Raw genomic sequence first — 21,316 nt, 5'->3', positions numbered from 1 at the left:
GCTTAACCATCTGAGCCACCCAGGCGCCCTTAATACAACCCTTTTAAAGAGAAAATGATACAGTACTTGCATTTTCCCGCTCTGGCTTATTGGGTATTAATAACATGTTATAGACTAGGTTACCTTATCTCTGTGCTCCAACAGTAGTCCTGTGTTAATGTCCTATAGATACCCCTACAAGTCTTAACTCTGCCAATGACGGGGTAGAAGGAAGCAAAGAAAGGACTCTGGAGTTGCAGCAGGCTGTGAAAAAGAAGCTCACTGACTCTGATGCAACTAATAGCTCAAGAGAAACAAAGCATGGCCACTGGGCTGGATTAGGCTGTCTTGTAACCCCTTTAGTTAGATACCTGCCTCATAGGTCACAGTCAGACAGTCACAGCTCACAGGTCAGACAGTCCTTGTGACTCTGGAGCCTTTTCATGGCAGAGCACCATGAGGGGATGGAACAGGTTCTCCACTCTGCTTGATTTCTGCCCTTGGCCTCTTCTGAATCTCTTTATCACTCTCCTGTTGATCACTACATAGATTCCTGCATTTGCTATTGTCATTTGCAGCAAGTCACTTCTGGTTTTGGAATGTACTGTGCACCCTTGGTTCTTGTGCTATTGTAAACTTTTCTTCTTTGTCTCTTTTCTGGGATTTTTTTTTTTTCTTTTTTCTGCTTCGTTCTTCTGTTCTCTAAGGACGCGTTGCCTTCATTTGCTATATTACTCTAAGCGGTATAGCACTGTGGTTGGGAGTGTGGATTCTGAGTCAGAAGGCCTGGGTTCAAATCCCCACTGTGCTATTTACCAGCTGTGTACCTTTGAACAAGTTACTCGATCTCTTTGTAGGCCTTGGTTTCTTCATCTGTAAAATGGGACCTACCTCTAGGGTTGTTGTGGGCTTTAAATGAGATTTATGAGATGCTCATAAAAGAGTATCTGACACTCAATAAATGTTAACCCTAATTATTAATTCTAATATAGAAAGCAATTTTATGGCTTAAACCATTATCCCAGTGTAATTTTTACCAGATATTTACCTATAGCTGCGATATCTCTCCTGCATTTTAGCCTACATGTGCAGCTGCCTCTGGGACATTTCCCTCACAGTTTCTACTGGCACTTCAAATGAACATGATCAAAGCTTAATTCATTATCTCTCATCCAAATTTATCCCCCACATTTCTGTTAATGGCATAATGTTATCATTATCTTCTCAGCCTCTTAATTTAGGATTAATCTTAGGCTTTCCTTATCCTAAGAAGTTAATCATGAATGTGCATAGATTTAGTACAAAGGTATAAATTGTTTATAGTTTTAAATTGTCAAGAATGGTCAAACATTGCTTTTTAGAAGTATATGGATGCACAGATAAAATATGAGAAAAATAGCCATTGAAAAAAATTGTTACAGCTTTTCTGTTTTGTAGGATTGTGAGTGATTTTCTAATTTTAATTTTTTCTCTTACAAATTTTCCAAAATCACCCATATGTTGCTTCCATATAAGGAAAACCTCCCCTTAAATTTAGAAAAAAAATGAGATAGTTAATGTCTAAGAGTTTTGCAAATACTGTACTTTATTGACCTTTTAGCAATGGCTGAGAACAGTGCTGGGTATATAGTAAGCACTTAATAAGTATTTGTTGAAAAGTGAATGAAACAGTGTTATCTTTCTATGCATTTTTAGAAATAATTTTATAAAATTCAGAGTGCTCAGTACCTCAAGCATTCAGTTCGTAGATTTTGAAGAGCAGTTTTTGTTGTTGTTGTTATTTGGAAGACTCTCAGGAAATGCAAAATAAACTAGACTGGGTGTGGCATATGTTTTCTAATATGTAACTTATCATTTCAGAGGATAATGTGGCCAAAAGAGGGACATTTGAAACCGATTCTTCAGAAAACATATTTCCTTCAATAAAATTTCCTCGTGAAAATGAACCAAGTGATCATCATCTTAGAAATAAAGCCATCTTTCTTCGTACTTCATCACAATGTTCAGAAGAGGAACAGGTAATACCATAGGACATTTATAGAAACAGGGAAAAAAGCATTCTTTATGAATTAAAAAGAGAAAGAAACTGTAAAAATGTAAGAAACATTGGACAATTATTGGATCAGTAACTCAGACTCTTAATTCTAGAAGGAGTGCCATTGGGAAACTTTATTAAGAATCATCACTACATTTCTTTTTCTTTCTTTTTTTTTTTTTTTAAGATTTATTTATTTGAGAAAGAGAGAGAGTGTGTGAGTGTGAGAGTTGGGGGAGGCAGACTTCCCACTGAGTGCGGAGCCCAATACAGAGCCCCGTCCCAGGACCCATGCGATCATGACCTGAGCCAAAACCGAGTCAGATGCTTAACTGATTGAGCCACCCAGGCACCCCAAAAATCATCATTACATTTCATGATTTCAGCAGCCAATATTTATGATGGTAACTTGGTTAACCGCAAGTTTTTAAGTTCCTTTAAGGAACTGCCATCTAAAAATTCTTGAAATTATTTACATATTTTAGCTTGTCCTCTATTTGGGACAAAAGAATTCCTTTTTGTAGTTTTCTGTGTAAAATGGGAGTTTCTTTTATCTCCTCTGGATTCATCTCTTAAAGTAAAATCTGTTATCTTGTTTTTTCCAAGATTTAGTCATTAAATATTGGATGCACTCTTCCTAATCTTTAAGACTTAATAGACAATATTCATATTCTCCTTAGCTATGGTTTTTAACTCTCAAGGAACCCTAGGGGAAGCTGTTCTACTTTTTACAACATTTGAATTTCTACTTTCTAGCTCATCATGTCTTCCTTGTGTTATTGTGGACAAAGTTGTATATGAGATTGTGGTTTCATGTGAGGGAACAAAAGTCTCTGTGTTAGGAAAATGTTTATATATGGCAGAGGCCTACAATTCTTTAAATCCAGAACTTGCTTCCAATGGGATGATTATGGGACCAGAACTTTTTTATTTTTAAGATTTTATTTATTTATTTGACAGAGAGAGCATAAGCAGGGGGAGCAGCAGAGGGAGAGGGAGAAGCAGCTTCTCTGCTGAGCAGGGAGCCTGATGTGGGGCTCGATCCCAGGACCCTGGGATCATGACCTGAGCCGAAGGCAGTCTCTTAACCGACTGAGCCACCCAGGCACCCCCAGAACATTTTTTCCCCCCTAGAGGATTCACTTTCTACTGGCAATCACTAGCAATTGGAATTATATTTTCTTCTGAGTCTTTAACCAGCATGTGGAGAGGCATGGTCAATGATATTGTTTCCTAATAACTTAAAAATGTTGTATTAGCATTCTCTGGTTTGTCCTTGAGAGGTTCATTGGGATGGGATGGGAGGTGGGGTAATGAGGTGGGGAGTGTTCCTATTTTACACATGAGAAAACTGAGGTTAACTAATTTACTCTAGGTTATTCTGTGGATGAGTCTAGAGGCACAAGTAGAAGTCAGACCTGAAAACTATTCCCTGACCACTACTATGGCGTAGTGGATCTGGTCCATCATGCATAGCTAATTAACAAAAACCGGAAGGGGAGTTTTATTGCCTGAAGGGCTACAAGATCAGCTCCTTTATTTTTGGTAGTTTCATTTTCTCATCAAGATGCCCCCACTGTTTTTTTCAGATAGTGATAGATGAAGGCCAAAAAGTTGGCAGTTCCTTTCAAGGTGATCTGAATCGGGCAGGAAAGGTGAAGGTAAGGCATGATTCAATTTTCTTCCATAGCAAAAAATACAAAAAAGTAAAAACAAAGCAAAAAAATCCCAAAGGACCCATTTGCTGTCTGTCATACAAAATTGGAGAATTTAGCCAATTTGTCCATATATATATATATATATATTTTTTTTTTTTTTTTAAACTGGAGTTTAAATATCTTAAGCCATGCTTGGTTGGCTGGGTTCCAATCTTTCTTCCTCAAAGCTTAGCAAATGAATGGGTGCTTCAGTAGAGAAACATGACTCTAGTCCCCCTGAACAATCTCCATTAAGAGAAATGACAATATAACAGCTTTAGTACTGAAACCATCGTGGGGAAGATAAATTTTTGCTGTCACTTGGATGCCAGGGAAGAACTGCAGTCATGTACTTAACAAACAATGGAAGCTACCATTTTTAATTCACACATAAAAGCCATGGTCTGGGACGTAGAGCTAGGGGAAGAAAGACCCAGGCTATGTTTTGAATTCCACTTATGAGATCTAAATTTGTAATTTTATGTTATTTTGTCGTGAACATGTTTTAGGTCATGAACGTAAAAGGCATTTCGACATTATGCCTTTACTCTACGAGGTCTCCTTTGTGCCAGTGGTGAAATCATTTTCTTATTTACACTCTTTGATATTCACCTGAGATGAATTAGTTCGTGTCTGAAATGTTACCATTTTGTTAATCTGAAATGTCTCATTGTCAGCTTGCTGTGGAAAGCAGTATTCTATGTGGAATAGTCTTTCATTGAAATGCTGCTATTGTGTCTGTAAAGGTCATTTGCTCTGCTTTTTACCTTTGAAGTAATTTTCGGTTTTATTTGCTCGTAAGAGAGAACACTTGATTTTTGGCCCTGCTCACCTCTCTTGTGATTTACCTGGGGCAGGATGATTTTGTTTCAAATGAACCTTTCTCTTTTGCTTTCTTTAGTTTCTTCTCTCTGACTCTTTAGAGTGAAAAGCCCATTATGGTAATAGCCAGACCTACCACCATCATTTGCTTGAGAAGCAAAAGCAATAAAAAAAAACAAATAACAGAGACACTGTTTTGGACTGTCACGGTGGTGGTATATATCCTGGGAGAGAATCTGGGAACAAAGTCCCTTTTCAAAAACTCCTCAGACTGTTCTTTCCCTTTTCAGTATAGAGATCTTACTATGGTGCCTACAAAATCCAGGCCAACTTCCAAATTTACCATTTCTTTCAGATGTCTCTGGGAAAGCACAGTGAACACAAAGACCTTTAGCTGGGACTCAAAAGTTAATTAGAAAAGTGGATTCAGTTGCTCACTTTGAATGCTGTGGAAGTGGATTCATTGATTCTTGATTGCAGTTTTTCATTAGGTCTAATATACATGACAATGATGTTAATCCTTTTCTAGGTGGACAATTTCCTAGATTTAGAAGATTTGGATGTGGATGAAGAGACTCAGCCCCAAAAGAGCAAGGGTATGCTTTCTATTTCCTCTCTATACTGCTTGACCTCTTTCCAGAAACTACAAATAAGACTTTAGACAGCTTTTTTTTTTTTTTTTTTGGCAAGCCCTACTTGCACCTTCCCTGACTTAGGGAAAACTACAGTCCTGCAATTTCTTTTTCAGTAACAAAGATTTCAGCCGAAAGGTCAAAGCCTGTTGAAGGTTGTAAAGTCTTTGGTCTAAAATGAAATAAAGATGCCCTCCCCCACATCCCCATATGGTTGAATTTTGGATAATTTTCTCAAGTAGAGCCATTTGAGTCAAACCCTTATTTCTTAGAAGCACCATGTAAATTGAGTTATTTTTGAGTGATACATAACATATCAATTGATCATAAAAATAGCAGAATTCATCATAAAATTAAAAATAAAATAAAAATTTTTACTTTCATAAATATTTATTAAATATGTAAGCCAAACACTTAAGACTAAAGACATATTGTAAATGTTTCTTTGGGGCATTTTTCCAATTGAGCTGGGCTGGGAAAGGCTTAATGCTAGTCCAGTGATGTTTATGCAGATGAGGACTTTTTCCTTTCCTGCTTAACATTACTGTGTAAACATAGGTATACTTTGTTGCTCAAAAGACCTTTGAAATATGTTCAAAATTAGAGTTGTTTGTTTTGAAAATTGTCATTCCTAATTTAATATGCAAGAATATCTCAATGTTGATACTGAATGTTAGGGAAGGGGCTGTTTCCCTTGCGGGTTTGGTTGCTGGTGTTGAATTGTTGTTTACAGTCTTTAGGTATTCATAAACATGGGTGATGGTCTGATTGTTGGAGAAGGTGATTTGTTTATAATCACAAAAAGTGACAGTGCTGGATGTTGTCTCCATTTGGGGGTGGCTCTGGCTTCTCTGGTTGCCAGAATTTGAGAGGCTTTGGTAATTGGAAGCAATTAACATTTTTATTTGGCTTCCAAACATCACAGTACTCCATTGAAGGGATTGTTTCTCATGCACTCTATTAACCAGTAGACTTTGCGTGGATTTTTTCCTTACTTACTTGGTTCAAGTGAGATCAGAGATCTAAAGGAATCACATGCTCCAGGGAGAGGTTCTCTTAACTTTAAAATCCCAGGCAGCTCTGAATTTCTCTATGTGAGCAGCTTAGGGGGTCCGATTGGATCAGAAGGGATAGCTAAGGACTTACCAGGAAGCCGGGTTTGTAGAGCAAGCACAATATTTTGGGGGAAGAGGAGATATTGAAAATGCAGATTCCTGGGTCCTATTCTTTTTTTTTTTTAAAGATTTTATTTATTTATTTGACAGAGAGAGACACAGCAAGAGAGGGAACACAAGCAGGGGGAGTGGGAGAGGGAGAAGCAGGCTTCCTGCTGAGCAGGGATCCCGATGCGGGGCTCGATCCCAGGACCTGAGCCAAAGGCAGACGCCTAACGACTTAGCCACCCAGGCACCCTTCCTGGATCCTATTCCTAAGAGAGAGTCTAATTCAGAAGGTCTTTGGTGACAGCATTTTTCACCATTATCCCAGGGGATTCTGATATAGTTGTCTGTGGAAGACACTTGGAGACAAATGGTTCTGGTCTGCATGTAGTACATTTGCAATATAAATTTAATTTTATAGGAAGGCACAAAAGTGTACGGGTTGGACATTTTTTTCATGGCTTACATTTCTTGCTTCCTGCCATTATCGAGAAAGTCTGTATACTGGCATAAACCTACATAGGTAACAAATCTGATTATGGTTATATCGGTCTTTCAAATTAACCTTTTTACCTTTTCCATTATTTTCACATTGTTTTCTTTAAATATTTTTTGAAGTTGTGAAGTTGTGTTTTTTTTTTTTATTACCAGGTCTATTTCTTTAGTTAAAAAAATAGCATAAAAACATCTCAGTACTATGATTTTTCCAGCAATCAGATAACAGGCAGTGTTGCATTTGTGTGTAAGAGGTTGCTGAGGCTGAACCAGGTCTCCGTAGACTTGAATGAGCTAGTCAAGCCCATCCCACGTGTAAAATAATGTGGACAGACCAGGCTGGAAAGCACCCCAGGCTTCAATGATCTATTCCAGTTTCTAAAAAGACCACCAGAGCTTCACAATTTTTATAATGTAAGATCTGGGTCATTTGAAAGGAAAAGAATATTAGTTTGTGCCAAGGTGAATTTTAGTTTGGGCCTAATTTGTATTACACTGTAGGAATGTGAGCAGACGGCAGATATTTGTATCAGATGGGAAATGTGACATTTTAAATAGGCAAGTTGCTTGTATAATTTTGGCAGCTGAGAGGTTTACTGATTAGATCCTGTTGTTATTGTTTAAGCAACAGATTTGCCCAGGGCAACAAGGAAGAGAGCCACGTATTGTTTCTCTATCATTGATTTTATTTGTTCACCTTATTTGCTTTCATAAATATTCTCCAAGATTCAGGAGCATGATTCTTTCCCAGGATTCAGCTTATCATTTTGGTGGCCCAGGCAGAGACAAATTTTCAGAGGAGCCAACCCCATGCAGCTGAATCGAGCAGTTGTCTGAGGGTAACATCTGCTGTGAAGTTTGGTGCCTTGTGTTTATTTGACATCAAGTTAACCACTTTTTCCTCCTTTGAATTCAAGGTAGGCTAGTTAACCTGATGGTTACTGTCAGGCCCCAGACTTTTATCCAGAAAAATTATTATTTGGAATAGGTATTAGTTATTATGCTGAGTCCTTAGAGCAGGAAGAAACATCTGGTCGTCTTTATTTATGTTTTCCCCTTAGTTGGCCAAGCCTGTGCTCTGGCTGAGTGCAATTGACTGAAGAGAGTCTTTTGAGGTCTTAGTCTCAGAATCATACCGTTTCATACAGGTCTCTTGACTGGTGGTGGGTGTGCTTATGCTGTGGTTGATTGTGTTGGGTGAGAACAGGCAACTGACCCCTGTGTGAAGATTGGCAGCCTTATTTGATTTTCATTTTCAAGCTGTCCAGTACTCCCAATTCTAACAAAGGCATCAGTCACCTCTTTTTTAAAAAATTATTTCCTTATCTGCAACTTTAAGCAGCTTTTTGCAGCCAATGAATGGCCTGGGACTCTTATTCAACAGACGTGTAACAACTATGACTGGAGCCTGGAATCTAATGAAGAATAAACAGATCCAGCTTCTGTCCTCATTGAATTCATTAACCAGACATTAACCAGATAAGCACTAATATAGGATTATAAATTGTTCTAGATCTCATGAGCACATATGGCAGGAGAACTTAAATTTGTCTATGAGATCAGAGAAAGGTCTCTGAGAGCCTGAGATCTAAAGGATAAGTAGCTGAAGGTCCTGAGCTCAGAAACACATATTTCAGCCAACTTATAGTTTAGGTATTTTGTTTACTTTATACTTAGTACTGTTAAAAATCATTCTTTCAGGGATACCTGGGTGGCTCAGTCGGTTAAGAATCCAACTCTTGGGGCACCTGGGTGGCTCAGTTGGTTAAGCGACTGCCTTCGGCTCAGGTCATGATCCTGGAGTCCCTGGATCGAGTCCCGCATCGGGCTCCCTGCTCGGCAGGGAGTTTGCTTCTCCCTCTGACCCTCCCCCCTCTCATGTGCTTGCTCTCTCTCATTCTCTCTCTCTCAAATAAAAAAAAAAAAAAATCTTTAAAAAAAAAAAAAAGAATCCAACTCTTGATTCAGCTCAGGTCTTGATCTCAGGGTCTTGAGTTCAAACCCTGCGTTGGGCCCCCCGCTGGGTGTGGAGTCTACTGAAAAAAAAAATCATTCTTTCATTGCCCAGAAGATCATTAAAAACATTGAGAGAGAAAAATCCTTCCTTCCAAATGTTCTTTTATCCCTCTTCCTCCAATTTTTTTTCCTATTCCTCCAATTTTTATATGTGCAAACTTACCTATCTATGAAGGCCCAGCTTGAAAGCCACCTCAACCACAAGGGCAAACCTGTTGCCCGATCCTCACAGTTGTACAAGGAAACTTCCATTCCATTCCTGAGAAGAGCACAGGACTGGGAAGATAAGTCTGCCCTTTCCAAATCCTCCATCTCTTTCTCCCCAAAGGAAATGTAAGGCTTTATCTACTTAGAGAGATTGAGAACAGAAACTATGTATTTATGGATCAGCCCCTTTGTTTCTTCTTTTGAGTTCATGCTATTTGGAAATGTATATCTTCTCCTCTGTGTTTGTGCCATCTTTCTTATAGTAGACACACTTCAGATGGGGCTCATGCCAACCTTACTCAGTGTTTTCAACCTTAGAGACACAGTGGAATCACTTAAAAAAGAAATTAGATATCTGGATTCTGCCTTTGCAGATTCTTTTTCAGTAGTCTGGTGTGTGTCCATTTTAAAGCTTCTCAGGTGATTCTCCTGTGCACTTGAGGCTGGGAACCATCTCTAGGCAGACATCTGGAGGCATTACTCTCTGAGGCCCAACTTTAAGGGCTCTCGTGATGTGAAGCAGTTCTTACACCTGGATGGATCCGGGTGTCAGCTGTGTGGACTTTCTGTCAGGTGGGATCCCAAGGTCTAGACTTGTAGGAAAGGTTGATACATAAGAAGCCCAAATGTGACTGCAGGACAAGCTCTATTTTCAGATTCAGCTCTATTAGTTGTAAAGCTCATGTTTTAATCCTCATCTTTCTGACTTCTGGATATATTTCTCTTTTGTTTCTATACTTAAAGATAGAGGGATATGATTTATTATCACTGTCAAATGTCAACCTCACCCAATGAAGTAAGTCTTCCTTCATCTTCTCTATCTTCTCCTCCTTTTGCACTTCCATTTTTATTTATTGTGCAATTTTTTTCTCAAAATAGGTGTTAGTTAATGTGTCCCTTGAAAGCAGCATATGGTTTATATATATGCATCTATACACACATTCTAAAATTTTGTCTTTTATTGGGAGTATTTAGTTCATTTACACTTAAGGTAGTTGCTGATACATTTGGCTTTAAACCTAGTATCTTATAATTTTGTTTTCTACTGTCCTGCCAGTTTTATGTCTTTTTCCCCCTCTCATTTCTTGCCTATTTTAGATTAATCAACTATTATTGTATTATTTCATTTCCTGCTATTTTTGGCCGGTTGAGAATTCTAGGTTTGTAATTATTTTCTTTCAGTATTTTACAGATGATATTCTCTTATTTTTGGTGTTAATTGTTGAAAACCAGATGTCAATCTGGTTGTTGCTCCTTCGAAGATAACATATTTTTCCTCTCATTTGGCTGCTTTTATAATTTTCTCTTTTGTTTTTCCAGTAATTTCACTATGCCTTGATATTATTTAATTTGAATTTATTTTCTTTGGGGTTTATAGAGATTCTTATACATATTGGGAAATTCTCAACAATTGTCTCTTCAAATATTACTTGTGCTTTGACCTTTCCACCATGTCCTATATATCTATCTTTTATGTTCTTTTCTGCATTTTCCATCCTCTTTAATTTCCTTTCTTGCCTCAGTTAGAATGTTCTACCATTGGGGTGCCTGGGTGGCTCACTCAATTAACCATCTACCTTCGGGTGAGGTCATGATCTCAGGGTCCTGGGATAGAGCTTCGTGGCCGGCTCCCTGCTCAGGGAGAAGTCTGCTTCTCTCTATCTCCCTCTGCCCCTCCCCCCCCACTTGTAAGCACTCTTTCTCTCAAATAAATAAATAAAATCTTAAAAAAAAGAATATTGTCTACCATCTATATTCTAGTTCGCTAATTCTTTTTTGAATTGTGTCTGTCTTCTGTTACAGCCATCAATATTTCAGTTATTTTAGCTTTTTTTTTTTTTTGAGAGACAGAATGGGGGCAGGGAGGGGCAGATGGAGAGGGAGAGAATCCTAAGCAGACTCCCTGCTGAGTGCAGAGCCCAATGTGGGGCTCGATCTCATGACCCTGAGATTGTGACCTGAGCTGAAATCAAGACTCTGGCATCTAATGTACTGAGCCACCCAGGTGCCCCTCAGTTATTTTAACTTTTAAAAGAGATCTGGAATATCTGTTCTGAGAGATTTCAGTTCTGTGCTGAAATTCTCCATTTTGGATGTATTTTTGGGGGGAGCATATTAATCAGTTATTTTAAAGTTCATGTCTTTTTTTTTTAAAGATTTTATTTATTTATTTGCCAGAGAAAGAGAGAGAGAGAGCACAAGCAGGGGGTGTGGCAGGCAGAGGGAGAAGCAGGTTCCTTGCTGAGCAGGGAGCCCAATGTAGGACTCGATTCCAAGACCCTGAGCCAAAGGCAGACGCTTAACTGACTGAGCCACCCAGGTGTCCCTAAAGTTCATGTCTTATAATGCTAATACCTGGGGTCTCCTGTGGGTCCATTTATATTATTCATTTTCCTTTTGATTTCATGTCTTTGTATACCTGGTAATTTTTGTTTAAATGCTGAACATGGCATATAAAATATGTAGGGTCTGGATGATATTATCTTTTTCTAGCATAGCTTTTCTTCAACATTTTGCTAGCAGTTAGAGTAGTAACAGATCACCTTCATCCAATCTGGGGTTGGGCTGATTTCGGTCTGGGTTTAAGGCCTTGTGGGGGCTGCTCTACTTCTAGTTCTTGCTTATTCCTAGTGTGTAGCCCTTCAGGGTAAATCATAGCATCGCCTTCTTGGAGGCCCTGAACTCTAATTTTTGTCTTCATAGCACTCTGATTCTGTTGGTAATTCTGCTAAGCTTCTCAGCCTCTTAGCTTCTCTCATCTTTGCATTTCGGCTTCTCAGCTTCTCCTTGTAAAACAGTAGATGCCATGAGTTGAAAAGCATCTTAGACTTTTGGACTCACTTCTCAGTACTTTCTATCTCTCTGGGATCTTGGCTGCTCAAGTCCTGGGCTGCCCTGGTAGCTCACCAATGCCTTTAAATAGTTGATTTTTTGGTAACTCATCCAGCTTTACTATTGTTTTTGGTGGGAGGGTTAGACTGATATTAGGTAGACCAGCAGACTCCTGGGGATGTGGTCTAGGGACTCCTAGGGAAACCCCAAGGTCTGGAGGTCAAATGTGTTGATGTTTGTACTGATGTAGCAAAAGCGATGTGGGTAAAAATGCTGGTGGCTTAGTGCAAATCAAGGTAGTGGCACAGAACTGTACTAGTAGTCATTGTAATCTTCACTGTCATGAATTTGTAATTAGAATGAATGCTAGAGGGGCGCCTGGGTGTCTCAGTTGGTTAAGCATCTGACTTTGGCTCCAGTCATGATCCTCAGGGTCCTAGGATAGAGTCCCATGCTGGGCTCTGTGCTCAGCAGGGAGTGTGTTTCTCCCTCTCCCTCGGCCCCTCCCCTCACTGGTTCCCTCTCTCTCAAACAAATCAATAAAATCTTTAAAAAAAAAATGAGTGCTGTTTTCCATTGAAAACGTTTTTGATGAAATGGTAGAAATTATTAATCTTATTAAATCTTGATTCTTGAGTACACCTTTTTTAATGTTTTCTGTGCTGAAATCCTAAGTATGCACAAAGCACTTCTGGGGCATTCTGAAATACAGTGGTTATGTCATGGAAAAACACTTATGTGATTGAGTGGTATGCTGAACTAGTTTTTTTCCCCCCCTTACTTTCATGGAATAACATCTTTACTTAAAAGAATGACTGACAAACTGTAGTTCTCAGAATGAATCAAGTAAGCCTGTCTCTTCAAGAGAAACACTGGTAGTGTTCATTGCCAATGATAAAATTGGCAGTGGATCAAGTGAAAATTCATTTTTGGAAAACTTGTATCCAGTCCTGTGAGCTTGACAGCTTCCCAATATTTAATGACTTTTCTGATAAAATTGGTGATGTTAACTAATGTGATCTTTATACTGTATAATGAAATGTGTCAACATTTGGAAGAGCTACGTAAAACAGTGAACCAGTATTTTCCAAATGACCAATTTATGATGTTACAAAATTATGCATAGGAGAAAGATCCATTCTATGTGTAAGATAGACCAATGAATTTTAATGTAACAGTATGAAAAATTCACTGAAACGGCTTCAGGTTGCACATTGAAACTATTTTTAAAAACTTTGTCATTTGTCAAGATCTGGTATAGTATCAAGAAAAATATCCACAATTATATAAAAAGACTATTAAAGTACTCCTCTCTTTTCCAACTGCATTTCTGTGTGAGACTAGATTTTCTTCATTTACTTCAACTAAAACAGCATATTCCAAAATTGAATGCAGAAGCAAATGTAAAACCTAGCTTTTTTTCTCTTAAGGAAGACATTTACAAAAATTTTAAAATGTAAAACAGTATTTCTTCCCCACTATTTTCTGTTTTTGGAAAAGATTTTTCATAAAAATACTTATTTTAATATATAATGGTATTATTGTCAATGATTCAATAATTAAATATTTGCAAATTTGTTAGTTTTAATTTCTAATATGATGAATATTGATTGATATAACCCAAATAAACAAAAGCTCTTTGGGGGTCTTCAAAAATTTTTACAAACAAGAACCAGTGAGATGGACTATCATAGCAGAAAACTATGTGCTGAAGAGGCCTTATTACTTTTTTTTTTTAAAGATTTTATTTACTTATTTGAGAGAGAGAATGAGAGACAGAGAGCACGAGAGGGAAGAGGGTTAGAGGGAGAAGCAGACCCCCTGCTGAGCAGGGAGCCCGATGTGGGACTCGATCCCGGGACTCCAGGATCATGACCTGAGCCGAACGCAGTCGCTTAACCAACTGAGCCACCCAGGCGCCCTGAAGAGGTCTTATTACTAAAGCAGTTCTTATCTATATTCTTTTTGGTCTTGGGGAGGGCCCAAAATTTCAGGAAATTTTGGCCATTTCAACATGACAACAAAGGAACAGATTGGTTAATTTTTTATAAATATGCCAGGCAGATTAAATATTGCTATCTAAATTATGAGATGTCAGGTAGATTGCTTACTTTTTAATGTTATATTAGATTATCTGATTATAGCCTTTGACTTGTGATCATTGACTTAATACGGAAAGACAAATGGCATAAATACATAGTTTGTAAATGTTGAAATTCTTATCATGTAGTTGAGAAAGAAGAGATTGGAATGTTTTCAACCAGTCTTGCCATCCAACATGAAGATTCACTTTTGAGGATGCCTTGACTCTGCATCGCACATCAGCCAAGATAGCGGTATTTAGTTAAGATGGAAACAAGGCCTTTGGTTGTTTCAGAAACAACAATTAATAAGATCAGATGAAGTTTCATAAAGCATTTCAGTTTTGGAGAATTTTACAGAGAATTTCAGAAATTCCATCCCCCCCCATCAATGAATACAATCATTTTTCTCTCTGAGAGAATGTGAGTATATAAATAACCTACATATGATTTTAGAATGGCTGAAAGATAAGGTAGCCTTCTTCATAAAATATGCCTTACCAGACTATTCCTGTTCATATTAGTTTCACTCTTTTATAAATCTGTCCTCTTTAGGGCTAAAGCTGTTCAATTTTATTCTTGATTATTCTTGGGTTAATTTTATGTGTGAAAATCTTACCCCTGGAACAGACTTTAGTGTTTGAGGGTAAGGACTATATTTAGTTTACTTCATCTACAATGTCCTGTTGGTAGGTAGACCCTTGATACTTACTGTGAAGTTTAAAAGGTGAGATGTGGGGAAATCATTTCCCGTCTCAAGTATTTGTTGAGAATTTGCTATGTGTCAGGTGCTGCGTTAGGCATCAGTGAATATGCATTTGTGCATTTTGCTTTTACACTGAAGAAACAAATGACAAGAATTTAAGGTGTGGAGGAAACTGAATCTTATTGTTTTGAGGGAATTGTTTCCATGGCAGTAAAATCTTTATGAAAGAAACAATTTTTGTTGAAAATCCTGCCTTCTCTGCAAACATATCAGGGAGCCAAAGAGTTTCAGCATAGGAATAAGAGAGTTGTCCTCCTCGCTGCATAATATTGTCAATCAGATTTTAAATAGCTCTGAAAGCAAAATTGATTTTGATTCACATTTGAACTGATGTTTGAGCTGGCAGCCAGTGATCTCATAGGTACAGGCTTTCCCATGAAGAGGCCTGAACTTTTCTCTTCTTGTTTTTGTCGTTGGCAGGCCCCTGACCAGGCTTGTATCAGTCCCAGTTAGTTACACCAGGGAGCTCAATGAGGGAGGTGGATTTGAGCTCATGAGTAGATATGTTAGAAAGCCAATCTTTCCATCAACCTTACTGAGTTTTAAAAAAAATTACTTCTCTGGGTATAAAATGTTTAAGCGTACTTAATACTGACTAACCATGCTAATGTGCGATAGTAGTGACATTTCTTGGCTCTGAGTTTGGTTGTATAATCTGATAAACTTCAATAAGTTATGTAATGAAACCGCTTGTTTAAAAGAAGTTCATGGTATGACGTTGTGGGCAGATATGGGCTCCGCTGACAGACTTCCCAGCTCTGACACTTTCTAGCTGTGGCCCCTTGAATGAGCTTACTCTCCTTGCTTAGAGCTCTTTGCCTGTGAAACAGTATGTAATAGCACTGTTGGGAGGATGAGCTGAATTGATGCCTATAAAACGTCAGCTCATGTAAGTGTTGACTATTGTTTTTATTTCTGCTAATTAGGTCCTATCTTAAGGTTCCAGTAATTAATCATAGTAGAAGTATCTTCTTCACGATACCCCTACCCACACACAGGTTCAGTTTCTAGGCTGACTCTGTTCTGTTGCTGGAGTCCTAAGAATTTTGTAATTAACGTGTTTTTTTTTTTTTTAAAGATTTTTATTTATTTATTTGAGAGAGAGAGAGCACATGAGAGGGGGGAGGGTCGGGAGGGTCAGAGGGAGAAGCAGACTCCCTGCCGAGCAGGGAGCCCGATGCGGGACTCGATCCCGGGACTCCAGGATCATGACCTGAGCCGAAGGCAGTCGCTTAACCGACTGAGCCACCCAAGCGCCCGTAATTAACGTGTTTTGTGATGGTGTTATCTGCAGTGGTGAGAGACATATTTCAAGTAAGTTTCAGTTTTTGAATATCAATACCTGCTTAATTATCTCCCTATACATGCTGCTATTGGCAACAGCCAAGGCAGGCCTGTTGTTAATTAATTACTTCCACTGAGAACTTAATTAGTGTCTTCATTAGGATCATCATTGAGGAGCAAGCAGCATCATCCTGAGCCAGCTGCAAGTTACTGGGTAGCTCCAGCCACCCTTCTGGTCCTGTGAAAGCTTGGACTGATGAGGAAGCCTGTTGTGCTTCTGTTTGTTTTTATTTTTTGTCCCCCTTAAAGAAAGCTGTGGAAGATCTCATGGTGATGTCCCCGTGTTCTGTCACACATGCAAAAATAAGGCAACAGATCCATTTACAATAGACGGATCAGAAAACCATGAATTCTTGTCATGGTGCTAAACAAGCTAGAAACAAGTTGTTGTTTGCAGCGTCGAACATCAGACCATGAATTCTGCATATGACAGAGTGCTTCATTTTTCTGCTGAAAGTTAAAGTTCTTTCCTTCTGGCGTCACTGTTTTTTAATATATATATATTTTGAAATGTTGCCGTAGTGTTACAGGATGAATTCAGCACTTCATTTCCTTTCTCTCCATCCCTCCAGAAAATATGGGAAAATGAGACAAAGGTAGCATCTTGCCTTATTTTCCTACAGAGGTAGAAATTGGGTTGGGGGTGAGAGGCATGATCAAGTCAGTCCCTAAATGATCCTTCTCCCAGACCTTTTGGATGGAATGTGACCTTGAGACAATAAGATAAAAATAAATGCACCACTGACTTCTATTTTATGGAAAAGGGAATCCCTTGGGTAAATCCCCAAATGAGGACAGGCATTGTTGAACAAACCTACTTTCCTTGAGCATTTTCACTTCACTCTTTTGACTATTGTAGGCTTTTAGGTGATTTAGGTCAATTGTGAACTTGGTGAAAGGATCAAGTGAAATATTTTGTACCCAACAGATTCGCTGCTGCTTCCAGGTGAAGTGGAGGAGGACGTCTGTACGCGTGTCCCTTCTTACATTCCTTCTGTGGCCCAGCCCTTCGCCCGTGGGTTCAAGCTGGGGCCTGCTGTGAGAGGAGCAGACAAACAAACGGAAGAGGTACTCCATAGGGAGTTCAGTCAGTTTTGAAATTGCCTTGATTTTGTAACTTGTCCTTTCAGAGAAAGGCTGCTATATCCTTGTGTTTTGTTTTGTTTTGTTTTTTCTTAGCTTTGGGAAAATTTAGAATTCATGTTGCTTAATTGAGTCCCTCTGACTGCCGTTTATCTCTAATGTGTAGATTTCTTTTTAATCATGGAGAGCAGTTATGTTTTTACGTGGAAACTATTTTTGTTTCATGATGTATGCCATGCTACAGGACAGTGTCATCTGGGGACTATGCAATAGATTCTCTCTTTTTGTCTGGACTGGCCATTTTCTTTTTCCTCTTGCTTCCAAGGTCCTATAAACATCTTGTATTGGTTAAGGTAAGGCCAAGCTGTTGCCGTAGAGAATCCCAACAGTAAGTCAGTGGCTGAAAGGAGATAGAACTTTATTTCTCTCATGTAACGGTCTATGGAAAGCCTCTTTTTTTTTTAAAGATTTTATTTATTTATTTGAGAGAGAGAGTGAGAGAGAGAGAGAGAGAGCACACACACATAAGCAGGGAGTGGAGGAGGGGCAGAGGCAGAGGGAGCAGCAGACTCCCCGCTGAGTGGGAGCCCGACATGGGGCTCAGTTCCAGGACCCTGACATCAGGGCTTGAGCCAAAATCAGATTCTTAACCGACTGAGCCATCCAGGCGCCCTATGGAAAGCCTTTAAAGTGAGCATTTGCTCTGTTCCTGGGGTCATCAGGGGCCCAGGTTCCTTCTCTCTGGATCTCCACTGTGCCTCAGGACATTGTCCTCCTGTGAAAGTTCCAGCTCAGGTCACCGTCCTAATGATCCTTCTCCCAGACCTTCTCCCAGAGAAATGGAGAAGAGCGTGGGAGCGGCATGTTTCCCCACGGCTCACATTCCGCTGGTGACCACTTAGTCACATGTCCCTGTCCAGCCACCGGGGGTGCTGGGAAGTGTCATCTAGCCAAGCGCTTCACAATCAGGGGGCACGGAATCTCTGCCATGCCTGCGCTGTCCCAGCGGCACATGTAGAAAGTCACAGACGCACGCTAACCAAGGCTGCTGGTGGTGTTGGGTAGTGACTTTGATCACCCTGTTTACTCCCAACATTAAAAGCGTATCAGGTACAAGAAGTGGTGAAGGGCTCTTTATTATTGCTTCCTAATAAACCCCCTAGGGATTGCTTGTTTGATCATTTGGGTACTACCAGTCTTGTCGCTTAAAGATACTCTGTTACGGAAGCAGTCGTTCAGTCAAAGGCAATCCATACGTTTCAATTTTAAATTGCCCCTTTCTCCTAGAACTTTTGTTTCCAGACATCACAGAAATGTGTCTAGGAGGCTTGCAGGCTTATATTAAACCCCTGAATTGGTTACCAAATAAACTGGTAGGGACAGCCACTCTTCAATGTGCTCTTTGAATTACAGATTGCTTTCTCTGAGTAATAAGAAACTAAAATTGCAGTGTTATTTCTAGCAGGAATCAGTTTCTTTTAAAGACTTGTTCATGCTCATGACTTCCATTGTGACCATACAAATTGCTGGACCAGCCAGTGGTCATGGCACCTAGTGCCATTATAGGAATTGTTATAAAATCGTTTCCGTTGATGGGTTAAAAAAAAACTAAATGATTCCTAGAATCCATCAAGTAGCCAGTAAAAATGCAGGTTAAAACCTTGGATATGATTGTATCTTTAAAAGAAATATCAATTTCTTCCCAGAAAATGTGAACATTTTTTAAATGTTGGAATCAAAATGATATGAACAAATTTAGTGTTGGCAAACTTAGGAAACATAGATGAAGAACTTTTGCTGTTTTTCGAATACCTAGAATATCTTGGTTGGGATTTTTATTTCTGACCACAATTTGTTAGAGAAACTTCTCAGAACTGTCTAGAATCCTAATACTATACCAACTACGCCTTGGTTTAACAGTATCAATCTTATTTTAAAGCACTCACTGCCAGTAAAAGATCATAATAATCAATTTCTAGCAAATATGTCCTGTAAGGACCAACCAATGGGCAATTTTGGGCTAGATATGGTGGCTGCTTTCTGTGATATCAGTCTCGAAGATGAAAACGTATCCTGGATGTCTTGACCTCCTCTTAATTGCCTAGGAAGAGGCTATGACTTCCTGATACAGATTAGACCAATTTAACTTTTTTCCTAATTTTGTCACTGGGGTTTTATATATGTGCATCTCCCCCTTAGAGTCAAACATTTTCCAAGAACCTTCCATTTTCCCGTTTGTGAATAACTTCTTGCCTTAGTAATTCTGTCTTGATGAATTTTGTGACAGTTTTATAGAGCAAAAAGAATCTACATTAGGAAGATGAAAAATTGTGTGTTCTTCCTCCCATCCCTTTCCCCCAACCACAAACCATAGAAGAAATTTTGTGGTATTTCAGTGGGAGATCTCCTGATTTTCCATTTCGTAATGGGACTCTAAATTATTTCACCTATAAAGATGGTTTATTTACTATATTACTTTGTAAGATAGCCTACAGCTAAATGCTGCTCTTATTGATTTGAGCATTAGTTCTGTTTTCTTTAATTTGCCTGTGTCATACTATGAATGAAAATGATTTCTCTGGTAACAGGGTCTCTCTTTGAATAAGTCACATGAACAATTTTAAGGAAACTAGCCATTTTCTAACAGTGTGCAAATTCTATTCCCTGAGGGGCCATGAAAAGATTTCAATTAGATTTGAAATGAGACCCCTCAAATCCACATATTTCTCTCAGCTCCGTAGGCAAAAATAACACGTTAATAACTTAATTCACAGCTGTTTTCTTTTTAGTAGCAGGGGATTTGGTTTTCCGTTGCACAAATTCTTCTCTTTGAAATAAATCAGAATTTCAGTTTGTAATCCCAAAGCCTTGGAGTCGTATAGCTTAGAACCCTGAAATGAACCTAACCCGAAGGAAGAGAACTCCCAGCATGTGCTGCTGTAGCCAAGAGCCAAAATACCTAAATAGAATTGCAACTTTACTGTATTTTAAAAGGTGCCATTTTGAAGAATCATAGTGATGTTTTCTGAATTGCAGTGTACATCTACTTTGGATTACATATGTGGCCCTTGTCTTGGAGGACCCTGAATTCACTGATGTGTGTCTTCATGAGCTCACTTAATTAAAAAGCAAACACAGTAGGAACTAGTGCCGAGTTCAGTGCTATATGCATATGGTGGACGTGCAATAAATATTGAATGAACAGATAAATAAACGAAACACCTCGTTACCCACTGAGAGTGTTTTTCTGATATGAAAACACGGTCAGGTTCTTTCTCTCTTTTCCTCTCTATTGGTTCATTCTCCTCAACATGTAAGCATGTTCAAGTCTCTCCCATCCTTAATGAAATGGAGTAAAACAAAAGGAAAGGAAAAACAGCCTTCTCTTTACCTCAGGCCCTCTTGGGCTACTGTCTATTCTTCTCCCTCTGTTCTCATCTAGACTTCAGAAACTATTAGACTTGACTCTACTAGTTGGTTCTGCTTCCTTTCCCCTCATTCCTCATTCAGCATACTGCAGAACATCCTTGGCTCTGGTCACCTGCCTGGATGTATTCAGAATAAAGGTACCAGTTACTCTGTAACTGTCAGATCCCAGTGGACACTTTCCAGTTTTGTTTTTGTTTTTGTTTGAGAGAGAGAGAGTGAAGGGAGGGACAGAGGGAGAGGGAGAGAGAGAATCTTGAGCAGGCCCAACGCTCAGCGCGGAACCCTATATGGGGCTCGATCTCATGACCCTGAGATCACGACTTGAGCTGAAATCATCGGACGCAAGCATCGGACGCTTCACCGATGGAGCCACCCAGGCTCCCCTCCAGTCTTTATTTTAATGGATCGCTCTACTCTGCCTGACCCTCATGGTCCACTGGTTCTCATTTTACTGCTCTGCTCAGATTCTTTGTGTGTTTCTCTGTTTGTTCTTTCCCTGCCTTTGGGGTTTTCTCTCCATCCACTGGTGTTGCTCAAGATTCCATGCTAAACCTCTTCCCACTTACAAACTTGGATCCACTTTCTTTCTTTTTTTTTTTAATTTTTTTTATTGTTATGTTAATCCCCATACATTACATCATTAATTTTAGATGTAGTGTTCCATGATTCATTGTTTGTGCATAACACCCAGTGGTCCATGCAGAACGTGCCCTCCTCAATACCCATCACCAGGCTAAC

At 39.1% G+C, this 21,316-nt stretch overlaps 1 protein-coding gene across 1 annotated transcript in view; it reads left to right on the top strand.

Annotated features, from left to right (window-relative positions):
- The window catches only part of IFTAP (intraflagellar transport associated protein), a 66,060-nt gene that overhangs the window by 37,379 nt on the left and 7,365 nt on the right, over positions 1–21,316 (top strand). Inside the window, exons 3-6 of the mRNA XM_081798300.1 lie at positions 1,840–1,997; positions 3,604–3,675; positions 5,063–5,129; positions 16,995–17,134. Coding sequence (XP_081654426.1) covers positions 1,840–1,997; positions 3,604–3,675; positions 5,063–5,129; positions 16,995–17,134 — 437 coding nt within the window. The remainder of the gene's footprint in view (positions 1–1,839; positions 1,998–3,603; positions 3,676–5,062; positions 5,130–16,994; positions 17,135–21,316) is intronic.

The sequence above is a fragment of the Leptonychotes weddellii genome, chromosome 11 (genome assembly GCF_054177405.1).
Source record: "Leptonychotes weddellii isolate Sample4059 chromosome 11, ASM5417740v2, whole genome shotgun sequence".
Taxonomy (NCBI): Eukaryota; Metazoa; Chordata; class Mammalia; order Carnivora; family Phocidae; genus Leptonychotes; species Leptonychotes weddellii.
The sequence above is the reverse complement of the archived record's forward strand: the minus strand, read 5'-3'. Positions and strand labels throughout refer to the sequence as shown.